Consider the following 17,327-nt stretch of genomic DNA (forward strand, 5'->3'; position numbering starts at 1 on the left):
AAGGATTTTGTAAGTAATAGACTAGGTTTGCCTTGCTTTAGGTTCTCATCCTGTTGATGGAGATGGTTTTGTCTCTCCTTCTTTTTTGAGGATGTTTTCCTGCATTTTTTGTATCTTGGTCTGTTTCATTTTTAATATATGAGGCTTTATTCAAAAAAAAAAAAAAAATCTCCGTCTGAACCAATTTCTAGACCCCCAAATAAACGATAGTTTTACTAGCTTAAAATTTGAAAACAATCTTTGTTCATAAAGAAATTTTATAGACGAAATCACAAAATTATTTTCGATAAATTAATAAAAAGATGATAATAATAATATACTTTATTTTCTCGATCGATTTTTTTATATTATAGTATATAATAACCGGAAAAAAAGTTTTATTATCAGCAAAAATTATTTCGAGCATTTCTACCAGTGTCACATAACACCGGAAACTACAGTAATGTAGAGAGAAAATAAAGCCATCATTTAGAAGAATATATGAGAGATATTCTGCAGATTAAGAAGTGATTGGTAATTATGATATGATGTCGGCAAGAATTATTTTATAGTAACTCATAAATATCTACCATATAAGAAAAGTTAAGTATCTAGAAAAGATTCTGATACCCCTTTGGCATGATGTTCCACGTTATAACATTTTGGAAAAGGTTGGTCTTTCCATACCATAATCGTAAGAATTGAAAAAATACTTCACATCTTACTCTCTTCTTCTCACACACCCCCCTAATGTTTCCCTATATTCCCAACTTTGCTGACCATCACCTTCCTAACTAGCTTCTATTTGTGATTGAATTCGTACCATTCTTTCTGTTTTTTGCACATTTTATAAAGAGGTTGCTTCTAATCAAACTAAAGAGGTTGCTTCTACAATCCAAGCCTTTTTCACACATACTTTTCATTTCAACCAAAACTTCTTTCTAGGCTAGGTCATTGTTTCCCTTTCTCATAACCTGGTTTTCAAAAGCAACGATTTTGTTCAGTCGCGACCTCCGAGATGGCAAGACCTTTTGAGATGATAAGCGACATCAATGATCGCATGGAGTTGTGGAAGGTTGCTTATCGGTCACCAATTTTACTTATACTCCACCAATTATCTGGTAAAAATCGGTCATTTCGATAACACTGTGGATTGTTTGTTCTTTGTTTTGAGTTAGTTCTTTCATGTTTTTCAATTATAAGTTATAGGTAATTTTCAGTAGAATAGTTGCTTTTGATCACTTGTTTTGGTAGTTATTGGTGATTTCATGTGCTAGGAAGGATCGCTGAGGAAATGGCACTGGAACAGAAGAAAACGAAGCTGAAAACGCAAAGAAAGAGGCTGACACGGGCGCCAATATCGTGGGACACGGCCGTGTCAGCAGCAGCATGGAAAACAAGCGTTTTTGAGAGAAGGCAGAAGCTGACACGGGCGCCAGTGTCGTGGGACACGGCCGTGTCAGCTGGTGCGGCCAGGATTTGCTGATTTTCTTTATTTCATCATTCTAAGTTTCATTAAGGTCGTTCTGGACTTTTCACATGAAAGGAATGTAACCTAACACTACTTAGACCTAGATTGAAAGAGTTTAGAGTATCTTGGATCATTGGGAAGAAAAAAATTACAGAGAAGAGAGAGCTAGCAAGGGTTTGGAAGAGGATCTTCAAGAGCAAGCACAATTTGAGATCATCTCAACCGATAATTTCTTGTAATGTCTCCATTGAATCTTGTGATTTTCTTTAACATTATGAGTAGCTAAACATAATTATGCTAGGTTGATGTCCCTAAATCTTTTTCATGTAGTGAATTGTTAAGACCGTTGTTTTACGAATTTGATGTTTTTATGAATTAAGTTTATGATTCAAAGTGTTTCATGCATCATTATATTGGAAAATATTTTGTCGATCTACGATTAGGGCTAGGTATGATAAACCTTCTTAATGCTTTTTGAACTATAACACTACCGATAAACCGCTTAAAAATAAGGATTTTACGGTAGTGACCATCTATTCTAGGTTATGCATAAATTGATCTTGATACAAAAATTTGATTGTCAAGGAATTAAAATCAAATTTTAGTACCAAGAAGTTTTTCACTAAGGAATTAGGGAAAACCAATACCAAGAATTGATCCTTAATCATATGAACATCTTTTCGGTAAAACGGTATTTTCATTAGTTGCAAAACGATTCATACATCCACCTTAGTATATTTTCTCATATTTGCATCAAGTCAACATTTACTTATTGCTCTTTACTTCCTCATTGTCATTTTACATTAATCAAACAAATTAAAACCGCCCGATGATCTTTTGTTCAATTGAACTTTAGTTCCTGCTTATATTGTCTCAGCAGTCCTCGAGATCGATACTTGGATAAACTTAACTTTAATAACTACATCGGTAAAAAGTAGTAATCTTTCTATTTTTCTGATCAGTTTCTGTCAAAATACATCACAAATGGAAGGTAACGACGACTACAAATGAGCATTTTGAGATGGTTGTGGTCGAAAAAAATGTAAGTTACACCTCTTCGCAGGTTTAGTTTGTATACACTGGAGTTTATTTGTTTATATCCACTGATGAACAATTGTTCACACGATTAGTTTGTTTAATGTTGTTATTTTGTGTTTTGATTTTGACAACACTTTTAGGTGAAGACCTCGGTTTGTTAGTATTTTTTTTAAAACTCTTTAAGGTTCTCATTGTTTTGGTTTGTTTTCTGATGAACATTATGCTTTGTGATATGTGACCAGTAAATGCAATTGTATCTGTTTAATTTAATGCTATGGGTTGTTTTTGAAATAAGCGTTATTAAAATCATGTTTACATTTCAAGGTCATGACATTCATGTTGTTGTTTTAACTATCTTCAAGCAAACATTTGACTTGGATTTTTGTCAATTAATGTGACATGTACGATGTCAAACTTTCAAGTTCAACCTAATGATTTGATGTTCAATTCAATAAACCTCGAGTTTTTCCTAAAATTCACTGGTGGTACAACCATAGGAGATATCGGCAAGCACAAAATCCATGATAAGCTGAACAACGTAACCCCTTTTGCTGATATAATCTCAGGGAAATGGCAAAAGAATCTTCTTTGTGGTATTGTGATTTATCTCATCTCAACTTGTGTTTCCTTTTTGTTATGAATATTTCTTTAGATACCCCTAATAATATTCTTTTTTATAGATGTTATTGGTGTCGTTGACGAGGTAGGATACAGTCAATCGCACGCGAGAGGGAAAAAACCCCAGGTCAACTTGGTAATGTGAGATTTGGGGTATGTCTTTTATCAACCTGCATTGTTTAATGTTCGTTTTTTTCAGGTTCTTGTTTGTTATGATCACTAACTATCTCCATTTCTCTTCTTAGAAATAACACATTGAATTGTACACTATGGGAAGGCTACACAATGGACTTCTTTGACTACAAAAAGAAACTGCTTATTCTACTAAATCAACTGTAATTTTCCTCAAATATGCTAAAGTGAAGGAACAAGGTTGTCACCAACATCACATTTATAGTTTCTACTATTATTTACTCTACTTTATCTCATTAGTTTTTATGCTTCTTTTAATTAATATATGCTTCCTCCACTTTATATATGCCTATTTGTAGGCAAATTTCCCCTTGCTATTACAAACACCTACAATGTCACAAAAATGCATATCAATGAAGATATGCCCGACATCACTGATTTTTTAAAACTGTACAGACCCACCTATATGACTTCTAATTTTATTGTTGTCTTTTTTGTATTGTCTTATCTATTGTGTTGAATTTTTTAAATACTTTACTTCTACAACTTGCCTAAGGAATCTAACTTTGAAAAATCATTAAGCACCACTAGCACCCACACCCGTGGGTGGTCACAACAGTCTTCCAGCTCACAAATGTTTCCCACTAAATTTTTTTTGGATAAATATATTCATATTTGACTTGATGAAATCATCCTATTAGGCAAGGTTTATAACATTGTTTTTTTTTAACAAACCCTTCATTTCACAGTTGGTTTCAGAGCATTATCTAATATGTGCTTTATCTGCAGCCCACTTTCTGCGTAACTGTTGCAACCACCGACAAAACTTATTGCATCAGAAAATGGTTGGTGCTAAAGGGCATGCCACCAGTGTCCTTAAGCTGCTAAGGGTGACAAAGCTCCTTTTTTCTACAAGGATGGACACCGTACTAAAGATGAGATTTGGAGGTTTGTGTTTCACTATATGGTTTTCAATTTATTTTGATGTTCCTTTGAATTTATGAGTTTCGTTTTTCTAGAGGCATTATATGTATAAGATAGTGATTGAAGTTGTTCATGAAGGAAACACTGTGAAATAGTGTTCTGGGATCACGAAGCGGCTGAGCTATTGGAAGCTTTTGCTGCACAACTTCGTGCAACCATGATTTAGGTTTCTATGTCCAGCTTTATCGGTGACTTTGTAATGTATGTTTACATATGATTAACTCCTATTGATTTTATTTTTTCTACCTTAATACCATTTCCATTGTAGGCTGGAATTACTGACCCGCTTGAGTTTCCTCTTGCATTGGATGCAATGTTGAGCAAAAAATTGACATTCAAAGTTAAGCGCCAACCGAGATGGAAAATTTATTTGGAGGGGACTTTAGACAGATATTGTCGGTAATACCCAGGGGTAGTCGTTCTGACATTGTTCATGCCACCATAAACGCTTCCTACATATGGAATTCGGTATAGGTGTTGACATTAGTCAAGAATATGCGTCTGACTAGCGGTCCAACTGAACAAGAGTGGACATAAATAATTGCACCTTCGATTGACTGCTGAAAATTGGTGAAGGAAGAATTGGAGAATCAAATAATAGGACTGCTGAAATAGATTTCCACACTGAGATGCTGATTACGTAATTTGAAGATCCCATTGTTTCCATTGTGACGAGTACGTATCCAAATTTTCTCGCTAACTATCGTGACTACAACTATCTTAAAAGTAGGGCTATCTTGGCATCAACCATTGAAATGATTGACAAAATAAATGACCATGTTTTAGCCATGTTGCCATGTATTAATACTTCCCAACAACAATTAATCAAGCTTTCAAGCAATTTTTTAAATTAATGTCTCCCATTGTTTGGCTTAGGTGAGTTGAGGGATTATTTTAGTTGTAACTCTGTTGATCAATCAGAGATACATGACAGGGAAATGCTTGATGTCCTCAGTCCAAAGTTTCTAAGCTCTTTAAAAACTCCTGATTTGCCTAACCATCATATCAAGCTTAAGATCAGGACACCCATTATGTTAATTAGGAACATCAATTAGTCAGAAGGTTTGTGTAATGGTACACGGCTAATTGTGACTAAGATGGCTACACACGTACTTGAAGCCCATATTATGGGCGGAAAAAAACATGGCAACGTCATCTATATTCTTAGGATGAATATGTCCCCTTCTCAATCACCCTGACCTTTCAAGCTAAGCCAGAGACAGTTTTCAATCATTGTCTCCTACACGATGACGATTAACACATAACAAGGTCAGTCCTTAAATTAGGTGGGGATTCACATTCCTCGGGACATTTTACTCATGGATAAATATATGTCACACTTTCAAGAGTTACCAGCAAGAAGGGAATTAAAATTTTGGTACATGATAAAAACAACAATGCCAAAACTACTACGACGAACATGGTATACAAGGAGGTTTTCAACAACGTTGGAACCATCCCTTGATTGTTCCATGTTTCTTTTAAATTGTATACATGGGTTGGATGCATGCTTTTAGCTGTTGAATATTTTAGACTTATTATGCCATTGGCTGGGTATTTTTGACTTACTGTGCGATAGAATTGGTTGGATATTTTTTGCTGTTGAAATATTTTCCATGCAGTGAGAACATAGCGTACTTGCTGTCCCATGGAAACATGTCTTGCTATTTTAATGTTGTAATGAAAGTCATCATGTATCCTTAAATGTAAAATCTAATACATTTGGTATAAATACCCTTAGTATGCATTTATAACGTCACTTAAATATAGCATGATATAGTTGTTGACATCACTACAATGGGATAACACTTTGTTTATTAGAAAATTACAATGCAAGTAAACTACAACACTTTAACATTGCAAATATGACTTACGGAAAATTTATCTTATAGACGTGACATGTTTTGTTCGCAGCAGTTACATCCAATCTGAATCTAATTCTGTCTATGGCTTTGAAATTATTTGACTCGCAAAACAGTGACACATCCCATTCATAACCTATTTTTATCCGGTGTGAATCGTCAATTTTCAATTTGGAAGGATAATTTTGCAATTGAAAAAATATAGGCATAATTAGTCCCTCAGTCTCATAAGATAATTTTGAGTTACGAAACAGTCCCACAATTAAAAAAAGTAACATTAAAGTCCCTTAGTATTTGCCCCGTTAACAAATTAGATCCCATTCTGTGAGTCCAGGTTTACACCGTCTGTTATTGCCACAGTGGCATGCCACCTGTTTCCATGAGTCAGCACACGATATATCTTTATTATATCTAGGGTTTTCTTTGATCAAATATATGTATTTCTTCTTAGAGCTCAATCTTCTTCTCCTTTCTGTATTCATCTTCTTCTTTCAACTTCTTCTTCTTTCAACTTCTTCTTGTTTCATACTTGTTTCTAATGTCAATGTCAAGTTGTGATTCTAATACAACGTCCGTCATTCGCAAAAACAAGAGGAAGGAATGTTTTTGCCAAGATGAATGTGTTCTGCGTACTATGGGCGACATGAACAGTGTGAATTTTGGGAAAAAGTTTTGGGGGTGCCGAAATTTCTGAAACCATGTGAATAAGGGTTGTAATTTCTTCAAATGGTTCGAGGACAACATTATTGATGAAAGGGATTTGAAGATCCAGAGGCAAAAGAAGAAAATTCAGAAATTGAAGAAAGAGATCAACAACACTAGGGGATGGTTGAAAGTGGCTATAATTCTTGGAATAATGAGCTTAATGTGTAATGTTATTTTTGTAACAATTTTCTTTTAGATTGGTTAGTGTACGAGCCTAATGTGTATTGTTGTTTTGGGGTTAGATTTTCTTTTAGGTTGGTAACTTGTATGAGCTTAATGTGTAATGTTTTGGTGTTGTGAGAAATATTGTAATGAATTGGTTTGGTATCAGTTTTCAACAGACACAATGTATCAGTTTTCAACAGACACAATGTATCAGTTTCAGTTTTATGTGTAATGTTTATGTGTTATGTGTTGTATCAGTTTTATGTGTTATGAATTGTTTTATGACATCTATAAATAGAGAATATTGTTTATAGTTGTATCAGCTTTATGTTTTAGAGAATATTGTGTTATGACATCTATAACTTTATGTGTTATGAGTTGTATCAGTTTTATGTATATATAGATTTCCTACAATTAAAATACCAACATATATATGTGAAGAATGTCTAAAATTTTAGCAAGATAGGAGCAGTTTTAATAAATGTATGAAGCAAGGTCAAATGCATAATTGGTATCAATTTTCAACAGAATTGTGCAAAAGAAAGTTACATTGAAGGTGGCATTTATAAGCCATAGTCATTGTACACAAAAGGTGACATTTATAAGCCATAGTCATTGTACACAAAATGTGCCATTTACAAGCCATAGCCATAGTACACAAAAGGTGGCATTATAAGCCAGTGTCAACACAGCACAAAAAAAGACAGTTAAAACCTAGTACACAAAAGAGACATTAATTCACAGCACAAAAGTGGCAGTTAAAACTTAGGGCTGACTTGCAACTTGCTTTTTGGGACCCTTTTGAAGTCCCTTTTTCTTTTTGGGTGGTTGTTGAGATGAGTTTGTAGTTGGTGTAGCAGAAGAAACAGTTGTTGGTGCAGCAGAAGAAACATTTGTTGTTGGTTGTTGGCTTGATGGAGCAGTGGTCTCAGTTTGTTGGCTTGATGGAACAGTAGTCACAGTTGGTGGCAACTTGCAAGTGGCCTTGTTGTGGCCATCCTTATTGCACCTACTACACTTGATACCAAACTTTGCCCTTTTAAGCTGTGTTGCACTTCTTACTTGTTCCCCAGCCTCTTTGTTCCTTTTCTTTTTGGGTCTACCAGGTTGTCTTTTTATAGGAGGTGGTTGTAGGTCAACAGCATCTGTCTTGGTCCAAAGAGTAGCTCCATTGGCCAGATATATCACAGGAGTATAGCATGCTTCATAGCACTCCTTTTTGTAATAATCAGGAACAAAATCATCTACTTCTAATCGTTGATCCTTCAAACATGCATATGCATGACAGCATGGTAGCCCAGTCAGCATCCATATTCTACATGAACATTCATCCTTTTCCTGTTAGACTCCCGTCTCATCATCAGATACACCCTAATATCTTCAAGCATAGTCACAATGGGCTTGGCTCTTGCAGTTACAAAGACAGAGTTAAATGCTTCAGACATATTATTCACCAAAGTGTCACATTTTGGACCACTTTTAAACATTGATTTACTCCAAAACCTAGGTGGGATCTTCCAAATGTGATTAAAGGCATCTGGATTCTCATCTTTAATCTGTCTCATAATTTTCTCCCAAGCATTTGGATGACTTGCATAAGCAGCCTTCCACATCAACTCCTTTAATTTGACACCAGGAAACTTATTCTTGAAATTTCTATATAAGTGCCTACTCAACCAGATATATTAGTACACAACCAGAATAAGATACACAACCAGAATATATCAGTACACAACCAGAATAAGATACACAATCAGAATATATAGGTGCCTACTCAACCAAATATATTAGTACACAATCAGAATAACTACACAATCAGAATATATAGGTGCCTACTCAACCAAATATATTAGTACACAATCAGAATAAATACACAATCAGAATAAATGTTTACCTAACACAAATATGTTTATCAACTAGCCTGAATAAATACACAATCAGAATAAATACACAAATATGTTTACCTAACATAACCAGAATAAATACACAATCAAATATGTTTACCTAACACAAAACCTTTGATCAACTCCTTATAACAACTCTTCAAGTGCAGGTAACAAACCCTGTATCAAACTCATATAGGTTAAAGCATATAACAAACTCAATATCAGAATAAATGTATTAGTACTAACCTTCTGTTGATCACTTATAAATGTGTATGTCTTGCATATTCTGACACCTCCCAAATCAGTTGTTAATAATTCCAAAAAATAGCTCCAAGATTCTTTGGTTTCTCCCTCAACTACAGCATATGCTATGGGCAGCATTTGATCATTAGGATCCCTCCCAATTGCTGCAAGGATTTGTCCCCCATAGTAGCCTTTCAAAAAACATCCATCCAAACCTATAATAGATCTACACTTGAAGAAATTGTCCTTGCAAGCTTTGAAGCAGATATAGATCCTTTGGAAGTGTGGATTCAAAGGCCTATCAAGATTCTCAGTATTGTCCTCTCCACCTTGACTTGGTTGACAAGGTTGACTACTAATAACCACAATTGAACCAGGGTTGGACCTTAAAAGCTCATGTCCATAATCATGGATTCTTGTATATTGATCCCTAAAAGAACCATCTACAATGTCAACTGCAATTGACTTAGCTCTGTATGCAAGTGTCTTATTGATCCCTACATTCCATTTTTGTTTTGTTTTCTCCATGATATCCCTCAGCTTCAAGTCAGGATTCTCTCTCACAGTGCTGGTAATTTTTTTGCCCAACCATTTGGAATTCAAAAACCTAACCTTATAGTCTCTGCTACATGTGTGATTGTCAACAATCTTTCTCAGCTGCCATGTCTTTTTGTTTGCTAACCTTGCACAATATGACTCCCATGGACATCCTTGCTTACATATGACTCTCATTCTCTTCCTATCATTTTTCTTAAATTGGATATTTCTACCTGAGTGTATGGCATAAGTTCTAATTCCTTCTTTAAAGTCTTCACTAGAAGCAAAATAAGTCCCTAATTCCCATTTGTAATCATTTTTTGGGAAGTTTGAAAGTTGGAAAATCATCTCTTATAACCTCATCATCTTCACTATCATAGTCAAGTGGTAACTCATCAGTATCATACTCCTCAGAATCACTCAAACCTCTAAAGTTCTGTTTATTAACCTCAGTTTCACAATCATCATCAAATAAACCATTACCTTGAACTTCCTCTTCCACCACCTTTTGTTTTCTTGGTCTTCCAACCTTGGGTTTCTTGGCACCTTTGCCCTTCTCCTCAGATTCCTTGTTACTATTTAGTCCTTCTATATCATTGTGGTTACCAACTAGTCCCTCAGCTATTTGGTCAAATTCAACAGCCTCAGTGGTCCCATCTAAAGTGATATCCACTATAGCATCAATAGACACAATGTCCCCCTCAAAGTTAACATTCTCATTTGAGTTCCCAGTAGTCCCATCCTTATTAAATTCCCCAAAAGGATCTTCTTGGTTTGCTGATTCTTCTACACCAGTGGGCCCTCCTTCATCAACATTGTCACCTAGATTATTCAAGTCTTCAATGGTCCCCAACTCATCAAAAGTTCCTACTATAGAAGCATTATTCAATTCATCCACATCCTCATTAATTATTCAGCTTCTGCTTCAACTGGATGCATGACATATAGATGCACATTCCCATTAATCAATGCAATAACTTTCATTCTAGTTGTTCCTGTGTCGTCTTTCAACATCACTAACTCATTATCATCCATTGCAACGTAATACCACAAACTATCTACTTTTGGGTAACCTAGTTCTTTTATACCATCCATAACCTCGAAATAACTCCAATAATCCGGGTCAACCCCCCAAATCTCCTCTAACCCATCATAACCTAACCTATTAAACTCAGTAAACACACCCCCATGATGTACAACACACTCAAACCGATCACTCATGACCTAATCACAACGAATACGGAATACGTGAGACTACGGAGAAGACAACAAGCTAATAATGACAACTATGAAAACGAAATGCAGAGGGATATCCACGTACCTTAGCCTGCAAATGAGTTACTAGAAACAATCTTCGTCTTTAGCCTGAGGGTTTCTTTGCATCTGCTAGGGTTTCTGAGACAAACTATGGAAATGAGGAGAATGACAAAATGACGTTCTTGAAACGAAAAGCTTGAGGAAGTGAGGTTACTATTTGTGACACATCAGTATATGCATAATTGACACATCATATTACTAAATGCCACATAATCTTTTTTTAACGTTTGTTGACAGAATGGATTTAACTGACTAACGGAGACTGTTTGAAGGAGGCTAATGAAACGTTTTAAATTTGTGGGACTAAACTGAAACAATAAATTAAGTTACGGGACTAAAAGAGTAATTAAGCCAAAAATATATAACACCTCACTGTGAACTAGAAGCCCAGTCCTCGACATTGCTATGGAAAACTTTTGTTAGGAAGAGATAGAGGGAGTTTTAGTGGGTTATTTTATTGCTACACTTTGGAAGGTTTAAACTTTTGTGTTAGGATAATCACCATCCATTGAAATATATATTCATGGGCATATTTTGTCAACTTTCTAACCAAATCACGTGTGAACAATATAGATTCCAATGTCTTTACGCACAATAACTTGGCTTGTGAATCTTGGACTTTAGTGTTGTCACTTTAGATTAAAATTTGATTAATAATTTCTCTTTCCTCTTGATTTAGTGAAGATCAAAATTTAATTTCAACTATTCTTTTTTCAATCTGACGATTCTTATTTATTCTCACATTCTTATATAACTTATTCGTTCTCAATATATATATATATATATATATATATATATATATATATATATATATATATATATATATATATATATATATATATATATATAGATTACATTACATAAATTTATTGTAATGTATAAAAAGTATGCATTTTAGTTTTATTTTATTTTAAATAAATAGTACGTTTGATTTAGAATAAATTTAAAGTGTTAGTCTTTGAATTTTTTTGAAATAAAATAATTTATTCAAAAACAGGAAACACTAGTATGTGAGATGATTTAAGATGTGTATACTGTGATAAATTTTTGAAATAAAATTAAAATAATTATTATGAGTTAAAATTTTTCCATGTGATTTTGTTAAATAATAATATATTAGAACAACATTTATTTTTCATGATGACCCTTTTAGTGGATGTGTGAGAATATGTCAATAGATCATGACGCTTCTGGGACATGAGGAGACTCCACCGTCGAAGACGACAAACTTCAGTTTCCCTGATGAGTGGACTGACGCGTCCTGGGGGTTCGACCCGACCCTGGGACAACTCACGTTCACCAGGAACATACTGGAGACTACTGTTATCAAGGGCATGGATCTGAAGACCCCTTTATCCCGCAAAGATATTACCTTCTAAATCCCAGCCTCTTTGATCATCTCTTACTTCCTTTTAGGAGTGATTGGCCGTTTTGGATTGTTGACCCCCATACGCCCTAACCGTGGGAGAGGATTTGTAATTTTGAGATATATCCATACCTCCCTAGACTTAGATATGTCATTAGGACTACCCTCGATGTTCACTCGTGACATCTTTCCCGTAGATGAGCTCCCTCACATTACTCCGACACATGTGCCATTGTTGGATATAGACTTAAATGAGGCAGAAGATGCCGACACTTATGATCCCTCTGAGCATGATTTAGAAAGGGAGATTTCCATGGAAGAAGAGGAGAAAAGCTCAAGCTTAGGAACCATCAATCTAAGGTTAGGGTGGAGTTCCAACTTTCTAAGGGATTGTATAATTCTAGGTATGTGGGGGTTTGATTGTCATGGTTGTATCATTTTGTTCATGAATTTCTTTGTGAATGTATGAACCTAAATGATAAATTCTTGACATATTTGTGGTTGAATTGATGCATTTGTTTGTGTAAATTGTGTAGAAATATCGTATAATATATGTGTGTAATTGTTGGTATTTTAAAATATGATTTTTGGTTGCAATTTGGGGCTTTGGGGTTGAAGTAAGAAGATTTTCGTATGCAGAAAAAGGCAAATTTTTTAGACTGGTTCAGGTGTAACCGGTTACCAATTTGAGGTAACCTGTTAGCATGTTTTAAAATAGCGTAAAAAGGCAATTCTAAGATGATATAACCAGTTACTAGTCTAAGGTAACCAATTACCACACAAGATAGAAGCGCAGTATTTTTGGGTTACAGGGATGTAACCGGTTACCAGTTTGAGGTAACTGGTTACCACTGTGTTGAACTGAATTTTCTTAAACTTAAAAAATTCATTACTTGCGTTTCGGGTGTCTGTTTGACGCGTCGTTTGAACATGTGGAAATTTAATACCCTGTACTTTCTTATAAAAATTGTTTCAAGTTTCTGGAACTAAATTTAATTGGTGTGTAATGAGTTTTTGTGGTGTCAGTGTATGTTGAAGTATGATTTTGGTGTTTACATTTTCGTATAACTTCAAAAATCTATAACTTTTTACTCGGGTATCCGTTTGACGCACCATTTGAACTCACGGGAAGCTAAAAATATTTTTTATCCTACAAAAATAATTTCGGACAAAGTGGGTGATTATTTATTGGGAACTGACACTTTTCCCTGCGAGATTTTGTTTGTTATGCCTAGATGTGTGTATGTTGCTATGTGTGATGATGTTGTATGCTTTTGTTGAGTTGTATAAAATTGTATGTTGAGTGTATGGACAATAGGTTGCCTGTATTGGCGTGTTACATTGATGGATGTAGATATCAATGTGTTGTGTTTGTTACATGTTTGTGTCGCATGCATGTCGTGTTGTGGACTTTAGTCCAGTTATTGGACCTGATTCTAGATGGCATGGATCAGAGAGTGATGTGAATCATATTATTCACGATATTGGTTGGCTCTGATCCAAGATAGCGTGGATCAGGAGAAATGTGAACCAAATTTTTCGCGATTGGTGGCTTTGGTTCTAGATAGCGTGGATTCATGAGTGATATTGGTACCACATGCATTGAGTCTGTGAGTCGGTCTCATTGCATTGCATTATTGTTTACATTGATAGATAAGTTGTGTGATTGGTGTATGAATTAATGATAATTGTTGTAAATGGTGTGAATGCGTGAGATTTAGAATGTATGAATATGCATGATTATATTGCTATATACTTATTATTATACATTCTTTTATATTGTTATGATATCTCACCCTTCTGTTGGAATGATGCTTTATACTACATCGTTCAGGTGGTCAGGAGTTGTTTCGAGGCTGCAGAGTTTGGAAGAGGTTGCTCTTCATTTCTTTTCGAGTTAGCGTCATTGCTTTGATACGTAACACTAAGGGGGATGAATGCCTAATTATTTTTGTTGTTTTGATGATTGATTTGGAGTCTTATGAACTCCTGGATATTGGAGTAAATGTTGTTTTTTTATTGGATGCAAATTATTTTGAAAACATGTGTGATTCTTTTTTCGTTGCGTAATAAAGATCGAAGTTGAGAATTATGAAATTGTTTTTGTTCGCCCGTAAGCTGTGTTATGTATCTATAAATAATTGAGCAAGTTTATATGTTTGAAAATGTGACATCCTAATTGTATGTTTATTATTTTAAAAAATTTACATTGAATTTATATTAATAATCACCCGGGAAATTAGCATGTCTTTGTAAATGCAGTAGGTCCTTGTGCTAGCCTTATTTATTAGTGTTCCCATGAACTAAATCCTACAATGGATCTTATTCCATAATTTAGAACAATTCAAACTTCTGAAAAGGCTAACTACTTTTGTGACTTCTTCAGGCGCAATAGGGTTTATAAAAAAGTCACAAGTAGGTGCATTGATTATTATCAAGACCTTGTTTCCAATATTGTTGGAAGTCCAATTAGAAGTCTAATATGTTCTTAGAAATTCAACTATTTTTGAGATGAAGTTAAGTAATTTTCTTCTTATTTCCTTTTTTAATTTTTAATTATATATATACATATATATATATATATATATATATATATATATATATATATATATTGGAAAATAAAACTAAATATAGGTTCCTTCACACCTAAACTTAAAGTAAGGACAATGTCCTCACTGTCAGTCTGATGAGTTCCGACACATTAAAAAACATAAGAGAATATTTTTGCAGAAAGTAGAATGATTGGTTGGAATTACCAGCCAGGCCTGAAGCCTGTTGCTTTTTCTTGTTGGTTTCAATTTGTACCCCATCTTTCTCTTGCTCCAAAACTTTTCATCTTCTTTCAACCTCCCACTTTCCATTTCTATGACATGTTATTGTCATGACACACAACTTTAAAAGGTGTCAGAATTCCACCAGTTTCCAACTTCATCATTTTAACTAATTAAATTAAAAGCACAAATTTATTAAGCTGGATTGCCTCCCCATAGCCCTATTTTAGAGTTTTATAGCCCGATTTAAAATAAGAGCTATTAATCATTCAAATTCATGGTGATCCTTGTGTTGTTTAAGGGATCAGCAAAATAATTTTTCACTCTTTGACCATTAACTTTAAACTCATTCTTCATTTTTTCACTAAAAAGGTATACAACCCCATGTGGATAAATTTTCAAAAGTTTGAAGGGCTTGACCATCTTGACTTCAGTTTGCTTAGGAATAGTTTTAATCTTGAGTTAAACAAGAGAACTTGTTGGCCTTCTACTAATTCCTTTTTATGACATTCTGTCATGCCATGTTTTGGTTTTTTCCTTTTATAACTCGGCATTTTCATATGAGGACAATCTATGCTCTTCCAGCTCATTGAGTTGGAGCATTTTTACTTTTCAAGTAGATGGCAAGTTAAAGTTCAAACTTTTTACAATGAAAGAGGAGAAGATGTATCTCATGAATAAATTATTCTATATTTTTTGAACTGGTTACTAAGAAGTAAAAGGAGAATTTAGTAATTCGAACGCTTCTCTGTGGAACAATCACTTTTTACTACTTTCAAAATGTAGCGGTAAAAATGTGACTCGACGCGTTTGCACGCGCTCGAAGTACAACAGAGTCGCCACCGAACTTTATTTATTCCAAGAAGGAAAGGGAAAATATCGATAAAACCCACATAATAAAAAGGAAATGGATAAGATGGTCATCGCAACCAAATTAGGGTTCGGGAGTCGGTTAAGCAAGGGGAAGGTATTAGCACCCCTCACCTCCATCGTACTCGATGGGACCCATTTAGTTAGTTTAGTGTTTGAGTGTTAGCGTAATGTTTGTGTTCTTTAGCTTATTAATCGAGAAAAGATAAAAGAAATGTTTTTTAGCGTTTTTATTGTTATGAGGAAAAAGAAATGTTTTTTTTATTATTATGCGCGCCAAGACGTTTGTATCTTGTGCCTACGTATTCCCTAGTGCAATGGGAAAGTCAGAGCAATCGTAGTTCGGGCTAAGAACCACGAAATGTTTGTTGGTTGATTTTAGCGAGAGGTACTCGATCGCTTTCAAATGGAAATACTATGCGCACATGGATATGATATCACTACAAGAATGGATGACTAAATCAAGATAAGACATGATTATGGCCATCATCGCATTCGAGTGGAAGATATTCGATCTTCACATGTGGAAGTATGTTCGTATTGAAAATTGGATAAGTGTCTCGTTATGAAAAGAGTTTTAAAAGCCATAAGGCAAAAGGGTTGAATAAAATTGAATTTGTGTTTTAAAGGGACATTTAGCAAAGGATTGAGCATAGGTGTTCACCTAGCGCGTCTTTACCCAAGGTATTGAACAGGAGCGAGCCCCATTGTCACTTATTGTCCTTGTTAGTTAATGTATTTTAATTCAAAAGATCAAGGTATTCAAGAGGTGTCCACCCCTTGTCACTTAACCTCTTGGTTTGATTAAAGAGTTTTGATTCAAAAGATCAAGGTATTCAAGAGGTGTTCACCCCTTGTCACAGGATCTTTCGGTTTGATCAATGTGTTTTAGATTCAAAAGATCAAGGTATTCAAGAGGTGTTCACCCCTTGTCACAGGATCTTTCGGTTTGATTAATGTGTTTTAGATTCAAAAGATCAAGGTATTCAAGAGGTGTTCACCCCTTGTCACAGGATCTTTCGGTTTGATTAATGTGTTTTAGATTCAAAAGATCAAGGTATTCAAGAGGTGTTCACCCCTTGTCACAGGATCTTTCGGTTTGATTAAGGTTTTTTAATTCAAAAGATCAAGGTATTCAAGAGGTGTGCACCCCTTGTCACTTAACCTTTTGGTTTGATTAAAGAAGCTTTTTATTGTTTGATTCAAAGGATCGAAGGTATTCAAGGGGTGTTCACCCCTTGTCACTTGATCACTTTGATTTAATTAACGAAATGTTTTAAAAAAAAGGAGGTGTTAATCCAAAAGAATCGAGGTATTCAAGAGGTGTACACCCCTTGTCACTCGATTTTTCGGTATGGTTTAAAGAATCTTTGAAAGAAGAAA

At 34.7% G+C, this 17,327-nt stretch overlaps 2 protein-coding genes across 2 annotated transcripts; both read right to left on the reverse strand.

The window, feature by feature from the left end:
• Window positions 1–7,719: 7,719 nt before the first annotated feature.
• Window positions 7,720–9,815, reverse strand: LOC131597489 (uncharacterized). Its single transcript, XM_058870186.1, has 5 exons — window positions 9,087–9,815; window positions 8,995–9,017; window positions 8,849–8,875; window positions 8,325–8,622; window positions 7,720–8,217 (listed from the first exon to the last, which is right to left on the reverse strand). Exons 1-5 carry the CDS (start codon window positions 9,813–9,815, stop codon window positions 7,720–7,722), a joined length of 1,575 nt encoding a protein of 524 aa, XP_058726169.1.
• A 636-nt stretch (window positions 9,816–10,451) lies between these two features.
• Window positions 10,452–10,956, reverse strand: LOC131645020 (uncharacterized). The gene is made up of 2 exons (XM_058915678.1): window positions 10,942–10,956; window positions 10,452–10,844 (listed from the first exon to the last, which is right to left on the reverse strand). Exon 2 carries the CDS (start codon window positions 10,839–10,841, stop codon window positions 10,530–10,532), a length of 312 nt encoding a protein of 103 aa, XP_058771661.1. The 5' UTR covers window positions 10,842–10,844; window positions 10,942–10,956; the 3' UTR covers window positions 10,452–10,529.
• Window positions 10,957–17,327: the final 6,371 nt, after the last annotated feature.

Source organism: Vicia villosa, linkage group LG1 (assembly GCF_029867415.1).
Source record: "Vicia villosa cultivar HV-30 ecotype Madison, WI linkage group LG1, Vvil1.0, whole genome shotgun sequence".
Classification (NCBI taxonomy): Eukaryota; Viridiplantae; Streptophyta; class Magnoliopsida; order Fabales; family Fabaceae; genus Vicia; species Vicia villosa.